General features: G+C 41.4%; 1 protein-coding gene across 1 annotated transcript in view; it reads right to left on the bottom strand.

Annotated features, from left to right (window-relative positions):
* Positions 1-1,657: 1,657 nt before the first annotated feature.
* The window catches only part of ppp3cca (protein phosphatase 3, catalytic subunit, gamma isozyme, a), a gene marked incomplete at its 3' end in the record, with an annotated part of 51,859 nt that continues 28,870 nt past the window's right edge, over positions 1,658-24,646 (bottom strand). Inside the window, exons 3-10 of the mRNA XM_038281984.1 lie at positions 20,929-21,053; positions 11,055-11,166; positions 6,648-6,793; positions 6,430-6,569; positions 4,846-4,923; positions 4,489-4,583; positions 3,229-3,354; positions 1,658-1,735 (exon numbers count right to left, since the gene is read on the bottom strand). Of these exons, the coding sequence (XP_038137912.1) occupies positions 1,658-1,735; positions 3,229-3,354; positions 4,489-4,583; positions 4,846-4,923; positions 6,430-6,569; positions 6,648-6,793; positions 11,055-11,166; positions 20,929-21,053 (900 nt within the window). The remainder of the gene's footprint in view (positions 1,736-3,228; positions 3,355-4,488; positions 4,584-4,845; positions 4,924-6,429; positions 6,570-6,647; positions 6,794-11,054; positions 11,167-20,928; positions 21,054-24,646) is intronic.

Here is a 24,646-nt window from a genome sequence, read left to right as displayed (position 1 = left end):
GATTCAGCACCCACATTGCCTTCTCCATCAGCAATGAATTGGTACAGGTAGATTAAAAAATTCAAATTTGGCGCATATTGCGTTTTGCGATGAAACTTTTCATTTAGACGAATGCTACGTTCAGAGCGCACGCAGCAGAAGCAGCAAAAACGCAAATTCTGCTTCATTTTTGATGCTTGTAAAAGTTTAGTTCTTATGCGCAGCTGAAGCGTCTCTGCCGCTCTAGCTGCGCAGTCGAAAAGTGGATCTAATGTGGGTCGGGCAGAGCTACCCTATCCTTTCTTTTCCTGTAACAATGGCAGCTATATTTGCTGTAATCAGTGGGTAAAAAGTAGTTTGAATCTATTTTTAGGTGAGAAAGTCCTCCTGAAAACATGGTCTGTGCAGTCAGTTCTAGATTTGAGCTCAAATCGCGTTTCTAACATTTAAAGACTCAGAATCGATTCTCATTTTCTTTAAAAATGATTTTTATTTTGCCTTATCAGGCACCGTAGTGTTTGGCGAAGCCAATGAGCAGCGTGAGCTATGCACAGGCATGCAAGCGTTAGCCTAGCAGGCTACAGAGTGGTGCGTAGTGTTGTGTGAGCTAACGTGTTTGTTGCCGCTAACGTATGGAGGACGAAGAAAAAGAAATTCAACCGCCTCCGCGGTCTTTAAAAGCAACCATTTGACACTTTGGATTTTACCTTCGACCCGGCCAGGGTAAAAAAGGCTTGACATGACTCATGCGATCTGCAGAGATTGCAACAGTAAAGTTAAGTATTTCGGGAGTACTTTAAATCCCCGTTCTCATCTCGAAAGACATCACCCATCTTCTTTTATGCCAGCAGACTGGAATAGAATATATATAATATCGAATCGTGGGAATCCCAAAGATTCACAGCCCTGGTCAGTTCATCCAGATTACCATCCTGCCTTCAAAGATTATTTCTCTGTGGGAGCCGCTCAGACCCCCACATACCGGCGCTGCGCTGTCACTGGGAATCCCCAGCAGCAGCTGCCTCAGGCCCGCTCGCCTCTTGGGGGTTTTCCCCTACTGGTTCCCCTACTAGATTACCATAGCAAAACACAGAGACCGAAATGTGATTGGATAAAAAATATAGCCACCAGATAAATGTAATGGAAAAGGAACACTATGATATGAAGAGAGAAAGGATTGTTTGGAATAAATTAATACAGTTGGACAGAAGAAAATGAAAGTTAGGTGAATGTAGGTTAGTGTTTCTGACTGATTTTAGGCCGCCAGTGAAGGCTTTGAAGGCCCTAACCGCCCACTGCCAGTGATTCCTACTGGTTTTATCTCATCCAGTCAGAGAACATAGTTAATATTGGGGGGGTAGTATTCAGACTGAATGGTTTTCCAGTAAAACCATTAAAATAAGCTCCAGCAGTTTAAATTTAGCTGCAAAGGTTCAAATGAGTGTTTGGCTGCCAGGTTCTCCTCAGTCATGCTAATGAGCAAATTATCAGATCCAAGTCTGTTCGGGTTTCAGGGCCGGAGTTTGACACCTGCGGTTTAAGGCCTTCATACCAACACCTGATAGCTGAATTATAACCAGCTTGTTTCCATAGCGACCAGCAGAGAAGAAAATGGCCTGAGCTTTACAGAGATTTACCAAAATCAGAGGAATCTGAGCGTTTCTCATGATGGACTTACCTTCATACATGTCGTCTCCTTCTGACATGAGCTCATCATCGGAGCAAATATTTAACACATTCACCAGCATCTCAGTCACTGAAACACAGAGGAGACAAGTTCAAACGTAAAGGATTAGCTTCTCAGCTGCAACTTTAAAACTACTACATGTTTATCAATAAATAGAGACTTCATGTGGAATTTATTAAATGTGGATTGAAGGAAAAAATACTGAATTTATGTCAATCTCCATTATAACAAGAAAAGGTTGTTTTGCTTGTTTTACATCCTTTCAATTAAACTTTATAAAACTCAACATATTCTGCTGATTTCACATCCAAATTGAGATTTTTAACTTTTTATTTTAAGCTGAACATACATTGAATAAAAAATGAGGAAATTAAATATAAATAAAATAAAAGCAATAACTGTAACTTTTCTAAGGCAGGCAGAACTGCAGCCTAGAAGTTACCCTGTAGCTACCAGATCTGCTTGGGTCCTGCTTCCTGCCAGTGACGTTATGCTACATGATTGGCTGAACGTTGCCACATGATGTAAAATGTTGTGGTTGCCCAGACAACGATAATAACATCATGCAGCGTCAGTGAGCCGAGTCGGGAGCATCTGTAATTTTAGCGCGTCGAAATACCGATGGAGTTTTACCTGACGTTAGTCCGTCCGCGGCGGCCAGGGCTAACGTTAGCCCGTCCGCAGCGGCCAGGGCTAACGTTAGCCCGTCTGCAGCGGCCAGGGCTAACATTAGCCCGTCTGTGGCGGCCAGGACTAACGCTAGCCCGTCCGCACTGGCCAGGGCTAGCGTTAGCCCGTCTGCAGCGGCCCTCTCTCTGCATAGCTGTGTGTGAAGGACCGCTGGCTCTGATGGAGCTTTGATTGTTTTATTTGGCAAAATGTTCATTTAAATTGTGTTTATCTGACTGTGTTCATTATTATTCCCCCACTAAATGAAAAACAATTTATTATTATCTAAAGACTATTGATAACAGGAGGTGAATTGCAGCTCCAGACTGGCTTTGAATGTGATGATGTCATCTGTACGCATCTGTTCCAAATTACCCAGGGTCATGCTGTGCCCCCGTTCTCCCAGAGAAACGGCCCTGGGCTCTATTTCAGTTGGAGCTACGCTGCCCCCTGCAGGAAATCCTCCCCATTGACTTTCAATGAGCGCTAAACGCCATAACCTCGTCTGACATGATTCTCTGTCGGATCAAAATGAGATTCGGTGTGTTCTGGCCTTAAGGAGGAGCCGCCATAACAGATAACTGAACATAGAAGGAGATATCTCTCTGCTAGCCTGGGGAATCATCAGACGGTAATATTAAAACATCTAAATACAAACATCTCAATCATTTAGGTTTAAACATTTACAGTATAAGCTGTAAATCCACAACGACAAAGTTTAAAAGGCTTTTATTTTGAAAGGTGTGAAGTCGGCATCTGACAGGCCTCTCCTGTTCTTGACGTCTCGCTATTCATCGCTTCGTATCTCTGAACTTGGTTCAATGGAAACAAAAACAGATTTGTTTTTTCTTTCTCTCAAACAAACTTAAAAAGAAAAAAGAAAACAAACTTGCCTTTTTCTCCAACAAAAGGCAAACTCCACGTGAAGACGTCCATGAAGTTGGGCAACCAGTAGGGGTGGGGGGAGCAGTTGAACTGTCGGATGTTCATCACATTGTTCTCGTACTTTAATACGGCAGCTAGGAGGAACCAAAAAGCAGAGGCGTCAAGGCCGCTGTTCTGTCAGGTGAGCATACCCACAGTCAATACCCATTTATCCCTTTAGGTTTGTATGAAAAAACACACTATAAACTACCTCCACAGGTGTGTAGCCCCTGGTCATGTACAAAAAAACTATTTAATTACCGACTTTTTGGTGTTTTCTGAAGCTTATGGTGATCTGACCTTAACCCTCTCAGGCTTAAATTAAGTTGTAGTTGCAGGAAAAATCTGATATTTGGAGAAAATGATCATATGGGGTAGTAGTATACAATTCAGACTTTTTTTTGAGAGAGACCTTCACATGCAATGAATTCTGGGATGTTGCAGATTTGCAACAGTGGCCCGGAGTGGTAACACTGAAGACTGAATCTGATATGAACGTTAACTTTATTTGAATGTCACAAACAAAAAATTTACAAAACCAAATTCGAAAAAATATGTTCTCTCACAAAATTCAAGACAACTTTTTCTCCACCGACAGAAGGCCGTTTCTGTTAAACTGTTGCTCAAAATATAGGCAAACTAGTTGACAAAGCATGCAGCATCCATTGGTACCTGTTTGGGCACACGTTGCGAATCCACAACATTCAAATCGAGATGCCTCTGGTGAAAAACCCAGAGGAGATAAAATCTACTAATTGGCATGTGTCATATCTATAAACATTCATGATTCATCTTATGTAGTATTGAATTCAAAATAATGGAAGTTGGTAGTGATGCTCACATGAAATTGGTTCTTAGAAAATCTGTTTCAGTGACACCAAAGATTTAGCCTTGTTGAAAGTGAGTCAGCAGTGCTATCTGGTGAGCTGGAGAGAATCTGCTTGTTGCAAATGCACAACTAAGTCCTTCTGTTGTACTTCTGAGTAACAAAAGCTCTTAAAATATGGATGTTGAGTAATTAGCTAAGTAGCATTTGGCTTTTGCAAATCTGCAACATCTGCCTGGAGAAACTGTTTTTTTGTACATGACCAAGGGGATACACGCCCGTCGAGGTAATTCAATGTCTATTTTTCGTAGATAACTGCGTATTAACTATATGTATGCTGGTCTGACAAAACACCGGAAACAGAAACTTACGGATAATAATGACAAGAAAGAAAGTTAGAAACCTTTGTTGTTGTAGACATCCAAATAATTTGGAGCTGAAAAGATGGTGATTAACGATGGGAAGCCGGTGGTTTGGCTTTTTCTGTACATCCGGTACCTGGAAGTTAAAGACAATCACAACACTCTAAAAAGGCTTTTATCTCTTGAATGCAAACTTAGTAAATGTTCCTGCAGTTACTACTATATGGAGTCTTTTTAAGGCAACAACTTGCTCTGGAGCTCATTTAGGAGTATAAATAAATATTTAAACTGTCTATTGGCGGCACTTTGTGCTGCTTTATCAGGTTAAAGCTTAGGGTACAGAGAGGGGCGGGGCTTTAATGGTGTTAACGCTTTGAAAGGTAGAGAAAAACACTCACCCTGCATCCTGTGCTTCATGGGCTCTTATTACTGACAGCAAGTTATTATTTACTAAAAAGTCACAGACTGCTGCATAACTGCAAAGGAAGGAAAGAGGAACACATGTTAAACCATCAAAAAGGTTTAAGTTGATTTCAAATTCAAATACATGAAAGGAAACAACCTAAAACCGATTCAGACTAATTCCTGACTGGTTTCAGGAAATGTTTTCATATTTACATCTAAAACGATGCATAAACTCCAACCTCACAAGTTTAACGTAAAGAACCAAATTGCTCTAAATCAGAAAAAACGAAATTTAAATTCATGCAGGTGATATTTTGAACTAGATGTACTTTCTTTATATAATTGTTTTGAGGCGTTTTTGTATAAAGTAGGGCATCAATTCATAAAAATTTTCTTTTGAATTCTAGAAATCAGTTTTTTTCACTGGTAAGGAATCTGGTTATTAAAAAGTGTAAAGATTAACCGTTTTATGAATTACAACAAAAAGACTAAAACCTTTTTAAGCTTTAGTCGACTAAACCGGACTGAAACTATTGTATAATAATGACTAAACGTGACTAAAACTGATAATAGTTTTCATCCTGAAGACAAACTAAGACTAAAACTAAGATGGCTGTGAAAAAACAACACTAGAAGAAACTTGCTCGTGCAGCTGAAAGTGGTCACTTATGTTGTGACCCAGAAAATCCAGCATCTCTAGTCTGGTTTGTTTGCCACCGAATATTTCTGACCCATTTCCGCTAAATATAAAGAACAAAGAGCATCTGTTAACCTATTTTCGGTGCCTTTCTGAACGTGCGATCGTATCTGTAATGAGCCTTTTTATCAGTGAAACCTCTACCTAAGAAAGCACATGTTAAAAGTTTCAACAGTATCAGGCCTCCTTCCAGCTAATAACTTTATTTAATTTCATGTCTTGGTAGGAGGGGTTGTTGGTTCATTTCCACTTGGGATAAATTTAAACTGAATTTTCTTTCCATAAAGTTGCTTGCAGTGCAGGGAGCCACTAGCCTCGTGAGACCATCCTGATCTCGCGAGCTTTCAAGATTTCACTCGCAGATCAGTCTGGAGACTCTCCGTTAAAGAAAATTTGGAGCCGTTCACCAAACGAACGTCCAATCAGCGTTGGCTTTGAGGCGGGTTGAGGTGTGACGCAACGAGAAGCGCGACAGTTCAGTCTAAAGAACATGGCGGCTTCAGCCGATGAAACTAGCGTTAGCGTGGCTATCGAGCAAGTTTTGTCGGAATTACAGAGTATTTCTTCACTGAAAGAAGAGCAAAACACTGCTCTGGAGGCTTTTCTCAGAGGAAAAGATGTTTTTGCTCTTCTCCCGACTGGTTTCGGCAAGAGTTTGATCTATCAATTGGCTCCTCTTCGTCGTCGCTCTGTTAGTACGTCATATGCTTCGTTGATCTGATTGGTTTATTTGGCCCGTCTATCACCAACATAGGCCAATCAGCTAACCAGCATTTTCGCCCCTTCCCAAAAATACTTCAACGGAAGGTTTCGAGAAAGTCATGCGGAGCAAATCCATCTGGCGGAGTCAGGTTAGGGAGCCACTGGTTTGACCAAATACCTGAAAAAATACGAGCATCCTCGGACAGAGTTGTGGTTGAAGTGCTCAGACGTCTTTTCGCTGCCGTAGTCCTCGCCAGGGTCGGCCCAGATCAGGTCACACATTGGCCCAAATGCAGGCGGCTCTTTAAACCTGTCTAACTGTTGAGCACAACACACAGTCAGATAAATGGCTGTGATTTCTGCTACGGGCGTACAGAAAGGCGCCGGACGACCGACCTTTCTTATGTCGTCTAAGCAGTTGATTTCTGGGGAGAGCCCCCCATGAACGCACAGGAACTGTTGGTTTAGCAGGGCAGCGAGCGGCAGGCAGTCAAAGGCTTCCATACAGGCGTCGTAAACCCGCTCAGAGTATTTGATTTTACCTGCATTGAAAACACAGAAACAGACTGGTTCAGCACATGACCGGGTACGCAGCAATACCACAGGTCCAGTTAGACCAGGGCGAAGGTCACTGTTCATAAAGCAGGAGGCGACGCATCCGGACACTGTTCATTATCAATACTACAGGATATACATACACACATACTCATACACATATAAACATATATACACACACATATACATATATACATATATATATATATATATACACACAAAGAAACATACACATAAACGTACATAAAAACATATATACCTACAAACATATACACACATATATACATATCCATATATACGCACATACTCATATTAGGGGTGTGCAAAATAATCGTCATGACGATGCATCACGATTCAAATTTTTGTGATCTACTGCATCGATTCTTGACGCCAACTATCGATTCTTAATTTAAAAAAATGAACAAATAAAATACATGAATGGTTGGCGAACATCAGCCAAATCAAGTGGAATACAACTTCCAGTCCAGCAGATGTCGCTGTGGATGTGTTGACGCCCGCTGCCTTGTGTCACAAGCATGTCTGGCCGTGGGATACTGAGACGAGTCATTTGTAAACAAAACATGGAGGACACTGAGAAAATTCGCCCGGCTCCATCACATTTCAAGTAAGATGCTTGGATGCATTTTGGCTTTAAAAACAAAGAAGGTAAAAATTAAATTGATATGATGCACGTCATCTGCAAAAGGACCACTGAGGCCATGTAAACGGCACTGATTATCCTTATTTTGTTATTTTAAGTTTGATGAATCCTAAGATCATTTTGTCAGTGTGTCCACGCCAGTAATAGTAATATTTCTGTCCAGTATTTGTTTCCATGGCAACACCTCCAAAAGTCGTTTCAATAAATACAGCTATGTATGAATTCAGTTGCTTTCAGTTATGTATCAATTGAAGACACAATCCAGATCACACACAGCCAGTCAGCCACTGGTAAGGGCTGTGTCTTTTTCTTACAGTGTTCAGTGAAAATATCGCGATGCATCGCAATATTTCAAATATCGTGATGCATCGTGATAGAATCGCATCGTGGCATGTGAATAGGGATTCAAATCCAATCATGACTTCTTTCCCAATACCCACTCCTACTCATATACAGATATATATACAGACACACACACACACACACACACACACATATATATATATCTATATATATCTATATATATATATAGATATATATAGATATATATATATATATCTATATATATATATATATATCTATATATATCTATATATATAGATATATATATATATAGATATATATAGATATATATATATAGATATATATATATATCTATATATATAGATATATATAGATATATATATATAGATATACACTATATTGCCAAAAGTATTTGCTCACCCATCCAAATTATTGGAATCAGGTGTTCCAATCACTTCCATGGCCACAGGTGTATAAATTCAAGCACCTAGGCATGCAGACTGTTTTTACAAACATTTGTGAAAGAATGGGTCGCTCTCAGGAGCTCAGTGAATTCCAGCGTGGAACTGTGATAGGATGCCACCTGTGCAACAAATCCAGTCGTGAAATTTCCTCGCTCCTAAATATTCCACAGTCAACTGTCAGCTGTATTATAAGAAAATGGAAGTGTTTGGGAACGACAGCAACTCAGCCACGAAGTGGTAGGCCACGTAAACTGACGGAGCGGGGTCAGCGGATGCTGACGCGCATAGTGCGAAGAGGTCGCCAACTTTCTGCAGAGTCAATCACTACAGACCTCCAAACTTCATGTGGCCTTCAGATTAGCTCAAGAACAGTGCGCAGAGAGCTTCATGGAATGGGTTTCCATGGTCGAGCAGCTGCATCCAAGCCATACATCACCAAGTGCAATGCAAAGCGTCGGATGCGGTGGTGTAAAGCACGCCGCCACTGGACTCTAGAGCAGTGGAGACGCGTTCTCTGGAGTGACGAATCGCGCTTCTCCATCTGGCAATCTGATGGACGGGTCTGGGTTTGGCGGTTGCCAGGAGAACGGTACTTGTCTGACTGCATTGTGCCAAGTGTAAAGTTTGGTGGAGGGGGGATTATGGTGTGGGGTTGTTTTTCAGGAGCTGGGCTTGGCCCCTTAGTTCCAGTGAAAGGAACTCTGAATGCTTCAGCATACCAAGACATTTTGGACAATTCCATGCTCCCAACTTTGTGGGAACAGTTTGGAGCTGGCCCCTTCCTCTTCCAACATGACTGTGCACCAGTGCACAAAGCAAGGTCCATAAAGACATGGATGACAGAGTCTGGTGTGGATGAACTTGACTGGCCTGCACAGAGTCCTGACCTCAACCCGATAGAACACCTTTGGGATGAATTAGAGCGGAGACTGAGAGCCAGGCCTTCTCGTCCAACATCAGTGTGCGACCTCACAAATGCGCTTCTGGAAGAATGGTCAAAAATTCCCATAAACACACTCCTAAACCTTGTGGACAGCCTTCCCAGAAGAGTTGAAGCTGTTCTAGCTGCAAAGGGTGGACCGACGTCATATTGAACCCTATGGATTAGGAACGGGATGTCACTTAAGCTCATATGTGAGTCAAGGCAGGTGAGCAAATACCTTTGGCAATATAGTGTATATATATATCTATATATATATATAGATATATATAGATATATATATATATCTATATATATATAGGTATATACACATATTTACACAAAGAAACATACACATAAACGTACATAAAAACATATACACCTACAAACATATACACACATATAAACATACATTCATATATATATATCTATCTATATATAGATATATATATAGATAGATATATACACACACACACGTGTATATATATGTCCAGTTTGAACAAAGAGAGAACTTTTTGAAATAGGAGAGGTGTTTGTTATTGTTGCAGTGGAGACAGCCTGCTAAACTCCATCCATAAATTCCATCCATCCATCCATCCATCCATCCATCCATCCATCCATCCATCCATCCATCCATCCATCCATCCATCCATCCATCCATCCATCTATCCATCCATCCACCTGATCTTCATTAGGTACTACGTTAGCATCCATACAGGCGTTGTGTTTTATTCAAACGCGCTGCTGCTCGAGATGGAAAAATTTAAGTTTTGCTGCTCGACGCGCCGAATCAACCAATCAGAGCAGCTGATCTGGGAGCTGACAGCGAGACAGACACATCGCTGATGACACAGAGCGCTGTGATCGCTCCTCTGAAACAGTTTATTGACGTCTAAATTAACTTAAAATGCTGAAACCTGCCGACAGAATATGTTCGCTTTTATTATCCTGCTGCCTGAAGTTTGGATTATTTTGATGAAAAACACCTTTTAGCCGCCGCGGTGAACCGCGAGGAGGCGACCCGGACAGAGGCTGCTGTTGAATTAAGTTTTCAGGTGGATTTTCCCACTTAAAAACATATTAAAACTACTTTATTCCCACTGATTCCAGCAACTATAGCTGCAAGGCAAAGAAAGGTTAGAGTAGCTCCGCCCAACGCGCGTCAGACTCACTTTTGCAGTCAGAGCAGCAAAGCCTCTTCAGCCGCGCGTCAGAACTAACTGGTACAATCTAAACTGCAGGCACCAGGATAATAAAAGCCAACATATTCTGCCGGCAGATTTCTGCATTTTAAGTTAATTTATGCGTCAATAAACTGTTTCAGAGGAGCGATCACAGCGCTCTGTCATTAGCGATGTGTCTGTCTCACGGCCAGCTCCCAGGTTTGATTAATACTTTGTAATAAATACATGAATAAAGCACAATCATACTCAGTTTTGCTCCCGCTCTATTTTTAAATACGCAGTAGAGGTATTTAAACGTAGTAGAGGACATGTACCTGTATATAAAACCCGCGCCCTATAATACTGTGCGCCTTATGGTCGTGAATTTACAATCTTGGTATAATTCCTGCTCTAAGTGGGTCGCTCTATCAGCTAAAGGCGCGCTTTAGTCTCAATACTCCAGTTAACGATTAATCGATTAGTAAATTATTTAGATTATTACTATTATTAGATTGTCTCAGCTCTACTTTACGCTGATCATCTCTCTCTCTGGCCTGCCTGAGTTTCTGCTTTGAAACATCCTGATTAAAGCTGTGTTCTCAGACGGCTCGCTGCGTGCCACACTTCTTCACCCAGACGGTCTAAAACCCCGCCGACAGGCTACCATGAAGTGGTGCAAAGTGTGCGGGAGAGCGTTGGATTGCTCGGCCTGGATATGGAGGAAAGTGGTGCACTTACATTCCTGTTTGAAGGTGAAGTACTCCGTGAGGTGCCGGCACTCGTGGTTCCCACGCAGGAGGAAGAGTGTGGAGGGGTGGTTGATCTTAAGCGACCAGAGGAAGAGAACGCACTGAGGAGAAAATGGTGGGAAAGTGTGAGGGAGGTTTTATTCTGCATGAGGCTCCAGATCGTAGGAAGGCAGCAGGAGATGCAGGGAGGCTCCGAATTCAGAGACAAACACTCAAACCTGCAGCCACTTTGCCTTGAACCCCCGAAAACAAGAAGACTCATAAGAAATGAATCTTTTATTTCATCCTGCATCCAGCTTTACATTTGATTCTCACTGGTTAAAAAAAAAAAAACAATGTTAGGGAAGCAGCGTCATAAAGACAGCAGCTTATATTCTCTCACAGCATGAGGAGATCGCTGACCAGTCCAGCTTAAACAATCCCAGACTATCCTGAGTCCTTCATTCTTCTCTGCAGAGAAAATGTTTCTGTTTGCATAAAAACAGCTTCTAATGGTCTAAATCAGCGGTAACCAATTAATCCTCTCCCTATAAATATTTAATTCTGTGAAAAAGAACAAATCATTCTTTAATAAGGTCATCCTAAAATGGACCTGCACTGTTTGTTTTTTAAACCTTATGTGTGTAATGGACCTAGTGAATGATATATATTTTTTTATGCACAAAACTACTAGAAAAATCAGACTAAATTTGGATATGAAACAGCATGATTGGCTGTAAGGAGAGCGGAGGACACAGAGTTTACTGAATAAAACCTGCTGCTGACCAGGTTAGCTCTGAGGAGAAGGTTACCAACAGAAACAGAGGTTGAGGAAACTCTTTGTGAAACGGCCTCCTTGGCTGATGATAATCCTAATACGAATAAACTATTATTTAAACTTTTTATTATTTTCCTGTAGTCAAATTTAACCAAAACAAAAATGAGATTATTGTGATCAATCACTGAAATAAAGGTAAACTAATTTACAGGATAATCATACAGAACATGCATGCGTGTATACATACATACAATGCATGTGTGGTTTTCGGTTCGGTATATGTTGATTGTTACACTGGAAAAAAAATCGAAATTTAGATACATTTTTTTTTCTTAAAATAAGTGTATTTGATCTTGGATTCAGGAGGTAAAAGAGATATTTTGCCAAGGAACAAGACAATTTACACTTACAATAAGAAAACACAGCTGTATTGTCTTATTTCAAGTGCATTTTATCAAATTTTCTTTTATTCTTATTTAATAGCAAAAACACTCTTTCCATTGGAAAACTATCTCATTTACCTACTCAAATTAAGCGTAAATACACTTAATTTAAGACATTTCTACTTATTTTTAGATTGTTTTTTCCAGTGTACCCCGAAATCCCATAAAAAATTAATGAAATTAATGAAAAAATCCAAAAAAATTTATGAATTGTAATTATTTTTAATGATCCACGGAAACCCTATGGCTGTAGGCTTTGCTTTGTGCAGCCAGTCTGGAGCGCAGCGGGGCGGAGCGCTGACGGAGTATGAGGGATTCCGGGGTTAGCATGACATGTTGGTCATGTTGCTGTTAGCATAAACAAAACGTGTTGCACAATGCTTGCACACTGTTGCACTTTTATCCACAGCTTTCTTCCCGCCGTCATCGTAGGTCACTCTAAATGCAAAGTGGTCCCATACAGCAGACCTATAAAGTGCTGCTGGCGCGTCTTCCAACTCCTGTTCTTTCCCACTCGCCATACCCACACAATTCTCTATAACAACTGATTTTTTTCTGCTTGACTCGGGCTGCCAGATTGACTCGGGGGCCTGTGCCTTTTGAGATGCGTCAGAGCGTCCGCCATCTTAAATGTGGCAAATCTGCAGTTTCTCACTCACTTAAACAGTATCAGAGGGACTTTAATCTCTGAATATACTTTGTATTCGTAGTGTTTTTGGTTTTGTAATATTACAAGTTTATTTTTTGTATCCCTTTAGCTTCATTCTCCTGAATTTATTGTCGTTACAAATGCAGACCGCGGGCTCAATGTAGTTTGTTTGATTGGCGTTGCCATAATGTGACGTCATCGGGAGGCGCAAGGCCCATGGCGAATTCGGTGACGTCATCGGAAGGCGCAGGGACCATGGAGAATTTCTTCGTAAAATTGTCCGTTTACAAACCGCAATCCCGCTTTCGAATAAAACCTACACCCCGCTATAATTACTTTAGTAAGTCCAGACCAATCAAAATGTTTTGCGCAATTGTGCAAACGTTAAAACAATTATGTATTGTGACGTCATCAAAAGGCGCAGGCCCCCGAGTCAATCTGGTACCTACACCGGCTACGCTGCTTCGCTTCTTCTTCTTCTTGTTTACTACTGGTGGTTGGCTTTGGTCGCAGTACCGCCACCTTCTGCTCTGGAGTGTAAACGCTTCGCCTATGAGAAAAAGGAGCAGCATGAACCGAACGCAACACACGCGAACCGAACCGAGACAGTCGAACCGAACGGTTCGGACGGTTTTCATACACCGTTCCATCCCTAATATACACACACGTGTATATATATACACACTACCGTTATATACATACACATACATATATACATACATAGACACACACACACATTCACACACATATTGGTTAATAAAAAAATTTAAAAATCCACTGATTTATCAATTTGCTAAATAACCATTAGTTGCAGCCCTAAATAGAGTCACATAGAGTCAGATCAGAAACATAATCTGAACAGAGAAATCCAACCCATGTTCCGGTTTCAGCATCCAGACTTTAAATAACCTCTAATTTCAGCTCCCACCATGAGGAGGATGAACTTAGACTGAGATCTGCTTTTCTTTCTCCGGCTCATTTCATGTCAAAGCAATAATGTTTCCACCATTTTAGTCCAAATGAGGCAGCTTTCCAGTCTGCGTTGCTCAGTAGCTGCCACTTGTCACTCTCAGCCCACTCCTCTAACAGCAACCGCAGCCTGCTGTTAGAGCCGCTGCAGCACGACGCCACGGAAACAGCCTTGGACTCACCTAATGCCAACATTTACATAAGAATGGGACGGCTGATACAACCGTCTTGGTTTTTCACATTCATATTTAGGGGGAGATTAGGGGAGTGTTGTGATCAGAGCTGGGGGGGGGGGGGGGGGGGGGGGGGCTCTGCTGTCCTTTCCTCATGTCTGAGCCTGAAGTCAGACGAGGACAGGAATGATGGTGAAACCTGGACTCTGAATGAGTCCGAGCGACTCCAACCTGGACGTGGAAGCAGCTACTGCCTGCAGACGACCCCCCAGGAGTAAAGAGGGACTTCCTGAGGAGAAGATGGATCAAACCTGCTCTGAATGTCAGACTTTGGTAAACGATTGGCCTAAAGGAGCAAAGCACTGCCTGAAGAGGCAATACCGACTCCTTGTTACCACGGTAACCGTGTCTTAGCATCCTGCCCACTAAATCATCTTCCTACTGTACATCCCATGCTAAACAGCTCAGCCTTTACAGCGAGGGAACATGTGTTTTCTTCTTTATGCTGTTTTTAATCAAACGCCTGATGTTTAAATCAGGTTTCATTTTTTTTGTACATTTCATAAACAGAAAACTTTATAAACACAGATTTTCTTGAGATTAGTGGATTATTCAATTGTTTTTTGAGTAAATAAGAGAATCTGTGAAAAGAATAAGATATCTACCTTTAAAATAAGAAAAAAAAATCCAAGTGCAGTTAGGAGGACCAATTATTTAGACCAGAGGTAACCAGTTAAAAATCAGCCGGGTCCAAATAAACGAAATCATCAACCACTTAAGATCCTCAGACATTTTTATTTATAATCTGATACCTTAAACAGAATTTAACACTAAAATAAAATGAGGTGTTTATGCATCCATGTTATACATTGATTTATTAAATAAAAAAATATATAAAAAATGTAAAGTTTTTCCATTTTAAAATCTAATTTGTGTTTTAAGTAGAGAACAACAATCGTTCAGTTTGGTTTATAGACAATTTCCTGATGTTCATTTTCTTTCTTTTTTCTGTCTTAATGTTGGCAGTGGGCTTTAGGCCGCGCTGCAAGGCTTTAAACCTGGGTTTAACCGGAGACTAAGCCATTCTCAAGCACATATCAGGGGGCTCATTTTGAGCCTGGATCCAGATTGATTGTTGATTCTGTTCATGGTGGAGAATCCTGCTTCACAGCAGCAGGTTGAGCCAAACATCCTCTAAATGTGCAGGGTCATCTTTGAGCACGCCATTTCACTTTTCTTTCACCAGTTCACCGCAGTTCTTCCAGCAGTCCACACTTTCTCTGCTCTCTTTTTCTCATGGTCTTCTCCTTCTTTCCCATCGCCCGGCTTGCCACAGGTTTGCCTGCTGTGTCTAAAAGTAGCAGCAGCAGCAACCCAGACTGACAGCTCATTGGCTCATTTGGATCACGTGCAGCCTGGAGCCGGACGCTCCCCAGGGCTTTACCGTATTAACAGGAGAAGAGGCGGAAGTGAGGTTTAAACACATGCAATAATTTAAAAATGTTTTAAATCAGGTTGGGTCTGGATCCGGACTGCGGTCCGCTAATCCGTGATTCCTGCTTTAGATGATCCACCCAGAAAAAAAAAAAAAGAAAAAAACATCCTCCACTGTACCTTTAAGTAGTTTTAAAAATGGTACTTTTATCCTTTACTTAATTAAAAAAGCTTAAATTAATCCTCTAACTTCTACAAAAGTGTTTTTAAACAGAGGGATTTATATTTCTACCTGAGTAATAAACGTTAATACTGCTGACACCTCTGCTTATGTAGATCAGTTTGTGCAGATTAATGGCCGCAGACTGAACTGATCTGAAAGGAAACCATATTGACAGACTTTGTGATTTCAGGAATCATCATCATCACCATTACCATCATCGTTTAAACTGATTAATATAACGTCATACGTTGAGCTCTAACTTCCACTGGATATTCCTTTAACTGTTCCATTCAGTCTGTTTGGTTTTAGAGCCATTCAAGTCAGTTCCAGTTGAAACAGAAGAAAATGTTCATTTTCACGGAAGGTCTGGTTTGGTTTGGTTTATAATATATAACCACAACGCCACACCTTTATTTTCTGCACTTTGTTTTTTATTTTTCGCCAGCTGCATGCGGTTACTAAGCAGATAAGACGTCAAATTAAACAGCTATACACGGCTAACATTTGCTTTTCATGACCTCATGCATTCTTTAGTGTTTAATTGCCTTTTTTTATCTATGCTTCTTTTTCTATGTCTGCTTCTGTCTCTTTGAACCCCAGTGGGCCTCAGCAGATGGCCGCTCACACTGAGCCTGGTTCTGCTGGAGGTTTCTTCCTGTTCAAAGGCAGTTTTTCCTCTCCACTGTCGCTACAAGTATGCTTAGTGTGAGGGATTGCTGAAGAGTCAATGAGTCGATGCAATCAGCTGGTTTTCCTTAGATAGAAAACTTTGAATCAATCTGACTGGATGATCTGGTGAACTGGAAAGTGACCTGAGATGACATGATGTGAATTGGAGCTATAGAAATAAACTGAATAGAATTGAAATAAAGGGCAGAAAAGCAAAACACTTAGAAGGTTTTTATTCTAGATTTTCACTCAAATAACATAAGAACAGTATGTTATCTAAAATAATTCAGAACATTTATATTTTTAATCAAGTTTTTATCTCCATGCATGTCATAGAGCCAAGTTTTAACATTCATTTGAGAGGAAAACCCACCAGAACCAGCACAAAGTTTCTCCCCTAGTTTAATGTTGGACTACACTAAAACCAGAGAGCTAGATCACAGTTAGCATCCACTCCACAGAAAACAGGAGGCAAATAAAGTTTTAAAGTGCCTTAAAGGGGAACACCATTTTTTTTTTACATTGGGCCCTTGATTTTACGTTATTACGTCATATTCTACTCACTCATATGGGGCAGTTTCTCAATATGCATTCTTGAGCGTTCTCGTATACTCGTGACACGTCATCAGCCTCAGCCCGAGTACCGTTCCAATTCTCAAGAACGCCAGATCGAGAACGCATCAAATCCCTGGATGTTGTTCTGGCCCCGCCCTCTTTATCGAGCATGCATCAGAGCAGACTTGTGCGTTCTTCAGACTGACCGCTTCCCCAGAATGCCCCGCGGCCGCAGCTTGATTCCAGACAGCGCTCACAGTGTTAAGTTAAACATTCCCTTTTCTGCTGCTGTTGTTCTTCAAAAGTACGTTTTGAAATCGTTTGAGGCGATAACATTATACATTTAAGCCTCCCTGTGTGGCCTGTTTACAGAGTTAGTGTGAAATAAAAAAAAAAAAGTCCGACGTTGAGCGGACCAGAGTGACCAGCAGACCTCCGAGGGTAACCGCAGCCAGGGCTAAATTTACCCCGTCTGTAGTGCACTTCTCTCGGTCTAGTTATGTGTGAACTACCGCTCGTTCTGATGGCGTTTTTTTTGCTTTAATTCGGCCCGCCATTGCTGGTTTTATACCCACGGTTCGGTCATTTTTGTTTTTTAAGCTTTAGAAATTAAAAATATTGTTTTCAAAATGTTTTGTGTAGGGAATAAATAGTTTTGACTGTTAAAGAAATGCTAAAGAACGTTGCATGTGATGACGTCACGAGTACGCTTCTGTTCCAATACACGTACGTGCTTGCGTGCTCGCGTTCTTGTCAAGTCCGATCTTCCTGCGTTCTCGCCAAGAACGGACTTAATGAGAAAGCGAGTACGTACTCACGTTCTCGTGAATTGAAAAACGGCTTGAGTTTTGAGTCAAAACTCACAAAGCGGCGTGTGTATGACGTCATCCGCGGCGGACTGGAGTTGTGACAGGCAGCCCGGGCCACAGGCGGCTACGCTCTACCCCTTCTATTCATTCTAGCTAATCTGAATCGTTCAATTGGAGAGCGAGATCATCTGTGGTAGCAGCTCTAGACATCTTCCAGGCATGTGAGGAAAACTAGCAGCAGTTCAGCGGATGATGTCATACATGCGCCACTTTGTGAGTTTTTGACAGAAAACTCATATGAGTGAGTAGAACATGACGTAATAACGTAAAATCAAGGGTCCCCTTTAAAGGAAAAGTCCGCTCATATTCAGAATTCAAACTTCTGAAATTACTTTAAATATGAAATTCTTACATCCTGTTCAATAAATAATCCGTGTTTTTTAATTTAGAATAATGTTCATTTGAATGTGCTTTACTGGAGGCATCCATGTTTGTCAAAGAACACTACTGCCACCTACTGGTTTGTGACGTCACTAGGGGTGTGGGAAATAATCGTTTTGGTGATATATCGTGATATTCGGCTGCCCAATATAATATCGATCTTTCACTTCTTAGTATCGATTTAAAAAAAATGGTTACATAAAACATTGATGGGAAAATGGGCTACCTCTGCACCACCACTCTGGCAGAAAGCGCTGTGGAGCCCTTTAACTGTGCGTGCAGCACCAAATCTGTATTTGAGGCAGTCGCAGTGGAAGAAAACCCCAAACAACATGGATAATAATACCTAATCAATATTTTCTGATGAAAATATCCAGCACTTGCTGTTTTATCTCATCATTTGATTTTGATAGCTGGGGAAAATATGGCAACATATAGTGATACTGCAATATCGTGATAATATCGTATCGTGACCCAAGTATCGCGACATGTATCGAATCGCAACACTCATGCCAATACTCACCTCTAGACGTCACGGTGCGGTATCGGCTGTCGATCAAGTACGAATCATCCGTTCAGTGTCAGTTCCTCATCAGTCGTGGCGTCTAGCTGATCCTAAACCTCTGAGTAACTTCTGCGTAACTTATCCAGAACTTCTCTCCAACACATATCAACGTATCTGCCGTGTTCCAGACGAGCGCTGAACGTGTTTCTAACTTCCAGCTACTGTATAATGGCGTATTGGCAGCGTTTTGGTATAAAGGGGGTTCACAGGAGGAAACCGTCAGTTCTCCTCCAGACTTCATCCCCATCATAGGGGGAGCCAGAAGGTGAGTGATGGATCCTCCCTGCGTTCACGCCCACCACCAACACACTTCCTTTTTATTTTTTTGGCAGGTGGTAAACAGCAGCAAGTTAATATCGCAATAAAATGTAACTTTTTCTGCAGGCCAGGCGCCTCCAGGCGCGTCGCTGCCCCCCTCAGGACACTGGCTTGTGCATCATTTCATGGGCATTACGCTGCCGTGCGTTATGCATAAGTTAGGCTGTTGTTGGTCATAAGTTCTGGACTCATTATGAATACTCTATGTATACGCCCAAAATTGAAAAACAATATATAGAAAGTTCAGTGTTCTGGCATTCTGGGATGTCAGGCAGACGCTGGATAATTCGGCAAGATGTGACTGGCCCTTTAAGAACTGACCGCCACCAATATTGACCCGATATGATATGAGGACAAACCATACATAATTATATCACCTAATTTGTACCGTGGAACGCTAGAAAAGACTTGATCGAGTTAATTTACTGAAACAGAGAACAAAAGTCAACAACAAAAACTAAGAGAAAAACTGATTCAAGTAATGTAAACCCACAGAGTTACAGGAACTCCTCGTTGAACCCCGCACCCCTGAGCGCTACAAACCACATCACAGGTAACATGTTTTGAGCGTCAGCTGGTTCACATGCAGATTCTAAAACGGTCAATGTCAGGAGGAGCTTTGGCACGTTTCAACGCCGTAGATGGCAGAAGTTGAAAATCAGAACTTTTATAGCTAGACGATCGTTTCAACCAATCAGAGAAGCTGATGTGGGGTCTGTCAGGGAGACGGAAACGCCATCCAAGTGATTTCTGCAGAACTCTCAGTATAAACACTGGACTGGACTCCCGGCACTGAGGCTCTGGATCAGGAAGGTCAGAGCAGACTCTTCCTGCTGAGGAGACGGAGGTCTTTAGGAGCGCTCCTGAAGACCTCCTATGACTGCTGTGGCATCAGCCATCTTCTATAGAGCTGTCTGTTGGAGCAGTGGCTTATCTGGAGCTGAGAGGAAGCGTCTGGATCAGCTGATCAGGAAGGCCAGCTCTGTGATTAGATGCACTCTGGACTCAGAGCAGGAGGTGGGAAACAGACGGATCCTAACTAAATGAACATCTTTGTTGGACTGCTGCACCTTAAATGCACCAGAGAGCGTTATCACAGATCCTTCCTCCCAGCAGCTGGAAGACTTTATAACAGAGGTCATGGATTAGCGGACCAGATGCGGACCCAACCCGATTTAAAACATTTATAAATTACTGAAAGTTGTCTGACGACAGTGTCTTAACGTCACTTGCTCCTCCTCTCCTGTTAATACGGTAAAGCCCTCCGGAGCGTCCGGCTCCAGGCTGCACGTGATCGAAATGAGCCAATGAGCTGTCAGTCTGGGTTGCTGCTGCTGCTACTTTGTCTCCATTCAAACCCGGGTTTAAAGCCCACTGCTCTCATTAAGACAGAAAAAAACAATAACAAACACTCAGTTCAGGTGTTTCATAAAAAAAAGTGAGTCAGGAAATTGTCTATATACCAAACTGAACGATTGTTGTTCTATACTTCAAAAATAATTTTGATTTTAAAATGGGAAAAATTTCTATCTTTTATAATTTTTATTTAAAAAGTCAATGTAAAACATGGATGCATAAAAACCTCGTTTTATTTCAGTGTTAAATTCTGTTTAAAGTAACAGATTATAATTAAAATGTCTCTGGACCTTTACTGGTTGATGATTTTCTTTATTCGTACCCCGATGATTTTTAATTGGTTACCCCCAGTATAGAACATTTTTAAATGTCAATGATTAAAGAAAAACCAAAACAGGCCAACTGGTGATTAGATTCATGCACATTCACCTCACCGACGGTTAAAGTGTTTGATTACGCCTGCAGACCTTCTCACTGTGGGTCGGTTGCAGCAACAGCTTACCTCGATGCTGAAGTAGCCTCGATCCACGTAGTCACCGAGGAAGAGGTACCGCGTGTTACTGGGTGATCCGCCCACTTCAAACAGCTTCATGAGGTCGAAAAACTGTCCGTGAACGTCACCGCATACTGCCAAGAGATAAACACGCAGAACTTCATCATTCGGTTTCTAATACCTGCTGGAAGATAACTGCAATGAGACCTTCTAGATGGAAACATGATCATTACACTTCTTTGGAAGATTTAAACACAATTAACAGCTATAAACATAATAAATAACTTGTTTACAGATTTCACTGTATGTGTTTATGTTCTATGATGGAGCATTAGCAGGTTAGAGATTTTCGGGCCCTAATACTCAGCGCCATGAGCGTAATATTCAGGGCAGGAATAATCCTTGGTTTTAAATGTTCACTTCAAAATCTGAAACTTCATCTCCTTTAATTTCTCAATTTTTCACAGATTCTGGCCCCTAAACCAGGAATCAAAAGAGACGATGATGCTTACAGCAAATGTTTGGTGTGCCTTTGGCCGATATTAGCAGGAAATGAGTCTACAGTCATCTCCGTTTTAGGCTCTCCACCCGTGTTTTAAATGGATTAGCCTGTAATTAGGTTACAAAACTGGAGAAATCTTGTATTTAGAGCAGGTTTGTTCTGAGGATGAGGTTCTGTCTCAGTGAGGTTATCCAGGAAAAAAGGTGCAATAACAAAAGATAGATAGAAGTTGATGGACGAGGCTGTAGATGAAATAATTGTGTTTTAAAGAGCAGGGCAGTAATTTGTGTGGAAACATCAGCCCTACAAGGGATCTCTGTGTGGGAGGGATTTAACAACATCTCTGCTGCTGCACATTAAATCAACATATATTCTGGCAGGTTTCTGCTCAGTATGGAGCTTCCAGCATTTCACAGGCAGCCATGAACAAAGGCGACCTACTTCTATCTAATAAACAAGAAATAACTGCAGTTTGATGACAGCCTGCAACACAAACACCATCGCTGCACAAGCTGAGGCGATCATTTTAGGTTTTGATTAAGTGGCAGAATATCTGTGGCATTTAACAGGATGTCAGAGCGATATTCGATTCTATAATCAAGTTAGTGGGTTGAAGCATAAATGTGTATTTTCCTTATCCTTAAAGCTACAGTGTGTAATTTTCAGTGACATCTAACGTCCAGACTGCAGACTGCAGCAACATGAACGTCTCCCCCCCACCGCTTCTCCCCCCCAACAGTACGGCGAGCGTTACGGGACAAAATGTCTGCCACGACGTCCGCATCACCTACCTTCTCAAGTGATGAGGTTTGTTTACATAGATAATTTTACAGATAGTATTTCATTAGTCTGTGTAGGGTATAGATTTCATGTAGACTTTAGATAGTAAATATACCCGTTATTTTTTCTACGTCGTTGTGACGTTTTGGTGAGCTGCTTTGCATGGTGATATAAACAGACGAAGTAATTGTAGTCATTAGTTTAACAGCGAGATTGTGTTCGCTAGAAGAATATATATTCCCCGTTTACAGAGTCCAAGTCTTGTTTGTTGCACGGGGGTTACAAGGCAAGGAAGAGGGAGAGGAAGAGGGTGAGGGCAGAGAGGCCGGGGTGAGCGTGCAGCCAGGGCCAGGCGAGGGAGGGGTGCCAGCGGGGTGAGAGCAGAGGAGGAAAGGCTTGAAGATCTCCAAAGGAGCCGGAGAGAAGTAACCGAGGTATATATCCAGAAAATTATTTTACAGAAAATTACTGAATCATTACCTGTGAAACGTCAGGGACGTTGCTGAATAAGTATACTGGAGAGTAACAGCATCATCACGCAGCATGTTATTGTTTTAGACAGGTCTGAGCATCCTGTACTCCAAAAACTGCAGTGATATTAGACAATTGTGTGTATAGGATTAATTACCTGTCGAAGAGAAAACTGGCAACTTGAGCGTCACTTTGAAAACCTTTTTCCTCCATCAGTGACTTCCATCGTGGAAATGCCGTGCCAATGTTGATCCGTGTTTTTTGCCGTTTCTTGTCACGCTTGCGTTTATTCTCGTCGTGTTTCCGCTTCTTAGATGACGGGGGTTCGTTATCCGCCGATTTTCGTTGTGATACAGAGTAGGCATGATCCTCCATTCATCTGATGTTTGGCCAAACAGTTTGCAAAGGCGCTCACGCCTGCCGCCTTGTTCACCTTTCTTGTTACTGAGGCGCAGTATACCTGCTTCTTCTTCTTCTTTGGTTTCAGGCAGACTAAACGCTTCTCAGGCATAATACTGCCATCTACTCTTCAGTACCGTCTCAGTTAATCTCTCTCAACTTGCCGTAGTTATTTTCGAGCGTAATGGGAGATCTCGCAATCGCTAGTTTTTTGGCTCTGCGCTGCCGTAGCGCAAAGATGTCAGCCTCCATGGCTGCGAGACCCGCTCCTATGTAATTATAAATAACAAATTCTAAGGCAACGCAAATATTATGGTTAAAAGGCTGAGCTCATAGGTGATGATAAATAACATAGTTATGTATAATTTAATAAATTTCTGACTTTATATCCCTGTAATTATTACACACTGTAGCTTTAAATCGTACATTAAGTGTTGTTTCAGTAGACCGATCCCGGGTCTAGCTGGTACAGAGACAAAAATAAAGATTCAGAAATAAAGATTCAGAAATAAAGGACTCTGGGGAAAAAAAAGGGATTCGGGAATAAGGGATTCGGAAATAAGGGATTCGGGAATAAAGGGATTCGGAAAAAAAAGGGATTCCGAAATAAGGGATTCAGGAATAAAGGTTTTCGGAAACAAAGGATTCGGAAATAAAGGATTCGGAAATAAGGGATACGGAAAAAAAGGGATTCGGAAATAAGGGATACGGAAAAAAAGGGATTCGGAAATATGGGATTCGGAAATAAGGGATTCGGAAATAAGGGATTCACGAATAAGGGATTCGGGAACAAAGGATTCGGAAATAAAGGATTCGGAAATAAGGGATACGGAAATAAGGGATTTGGAAAAAAGGGATTCAGAAATAAGTAATTTGTAAATAAAAGATTCGGAAATAAACGATTCAGAAAAAAAGGGATTCGGAAATAAGGGATTCAGAAATAAGAGATTTGGAAATATGGGCTTTGGAAATAAAGGATTCGGAAATAAAGGATTCGGAAATAAGGGATTCAGAAAAGGGGATTCAGAAATAAGGGATTCAGAAAAGGGGATTCGGGAAATAAGGGATTCAGAAAAGGGGATTCAGAAATAAGGGATTCAGAAATAAGGGATTCAGAAATAAGGGATTCAGAAAAGGGGATTCAGAAATAAGGGATTCAGAAATAAGGGATTCAGAAAAGGGGATTCGGGAAATAAGGGATTCGGAAATAAGGGATTCAGAAAAGGGGATTCGGGAAATAAGGGATTCGGAAATAAGGGATTTGGAAATAAGGGATTCAGAAAAGGGGATTCAGAAATAAGGGATTCAGAAATAAGGGATTCAGAAATAAGGGATTCAGAAATAAGGGATTCAGAAAAGGGGATTCAGAAATAAGGGATTCAGAAATAAGGGATTCAGAAAAGGGGATTCAGAAATAAGGGATTCAGAAATAAGGGATTCAGAAATAAGGGATTCAGAAATAAGGGATTCAGAAAAGGGGATTCAGAAATAAGGGATTCAGAAATAAGGGATTCAGAAAAGGGGATTCAGAAATAAGGGATTCAGAAAAGGGGATTCGGGAAATAAGGGATTCGG

The sequence above is a fragment of the Cyprinodon tularosa genome, unplaced genomic scaffold, assembly GCF_016077235.1.
Source record: "Cyprinodon tularosa strain WSP-4 unplaced genomic scaffold, ASM1607723v1 ctg178, whole genome shotgun sequence".
In the NCBI taxonomy this organism is placed as follows: domain Eukaryota; kingdom Metazoa; phylum Chordata; class Actinopteri; order Cyprinodontiformes; family Cyprinodontidae; genus Cyprinodon; species Cyprinodon tularosa.
The sequence above is the reverse complement of the archived record's forward strand: the minus strand, read 5'-3'. Positions and strand labels throughout refer to the sequence as shown.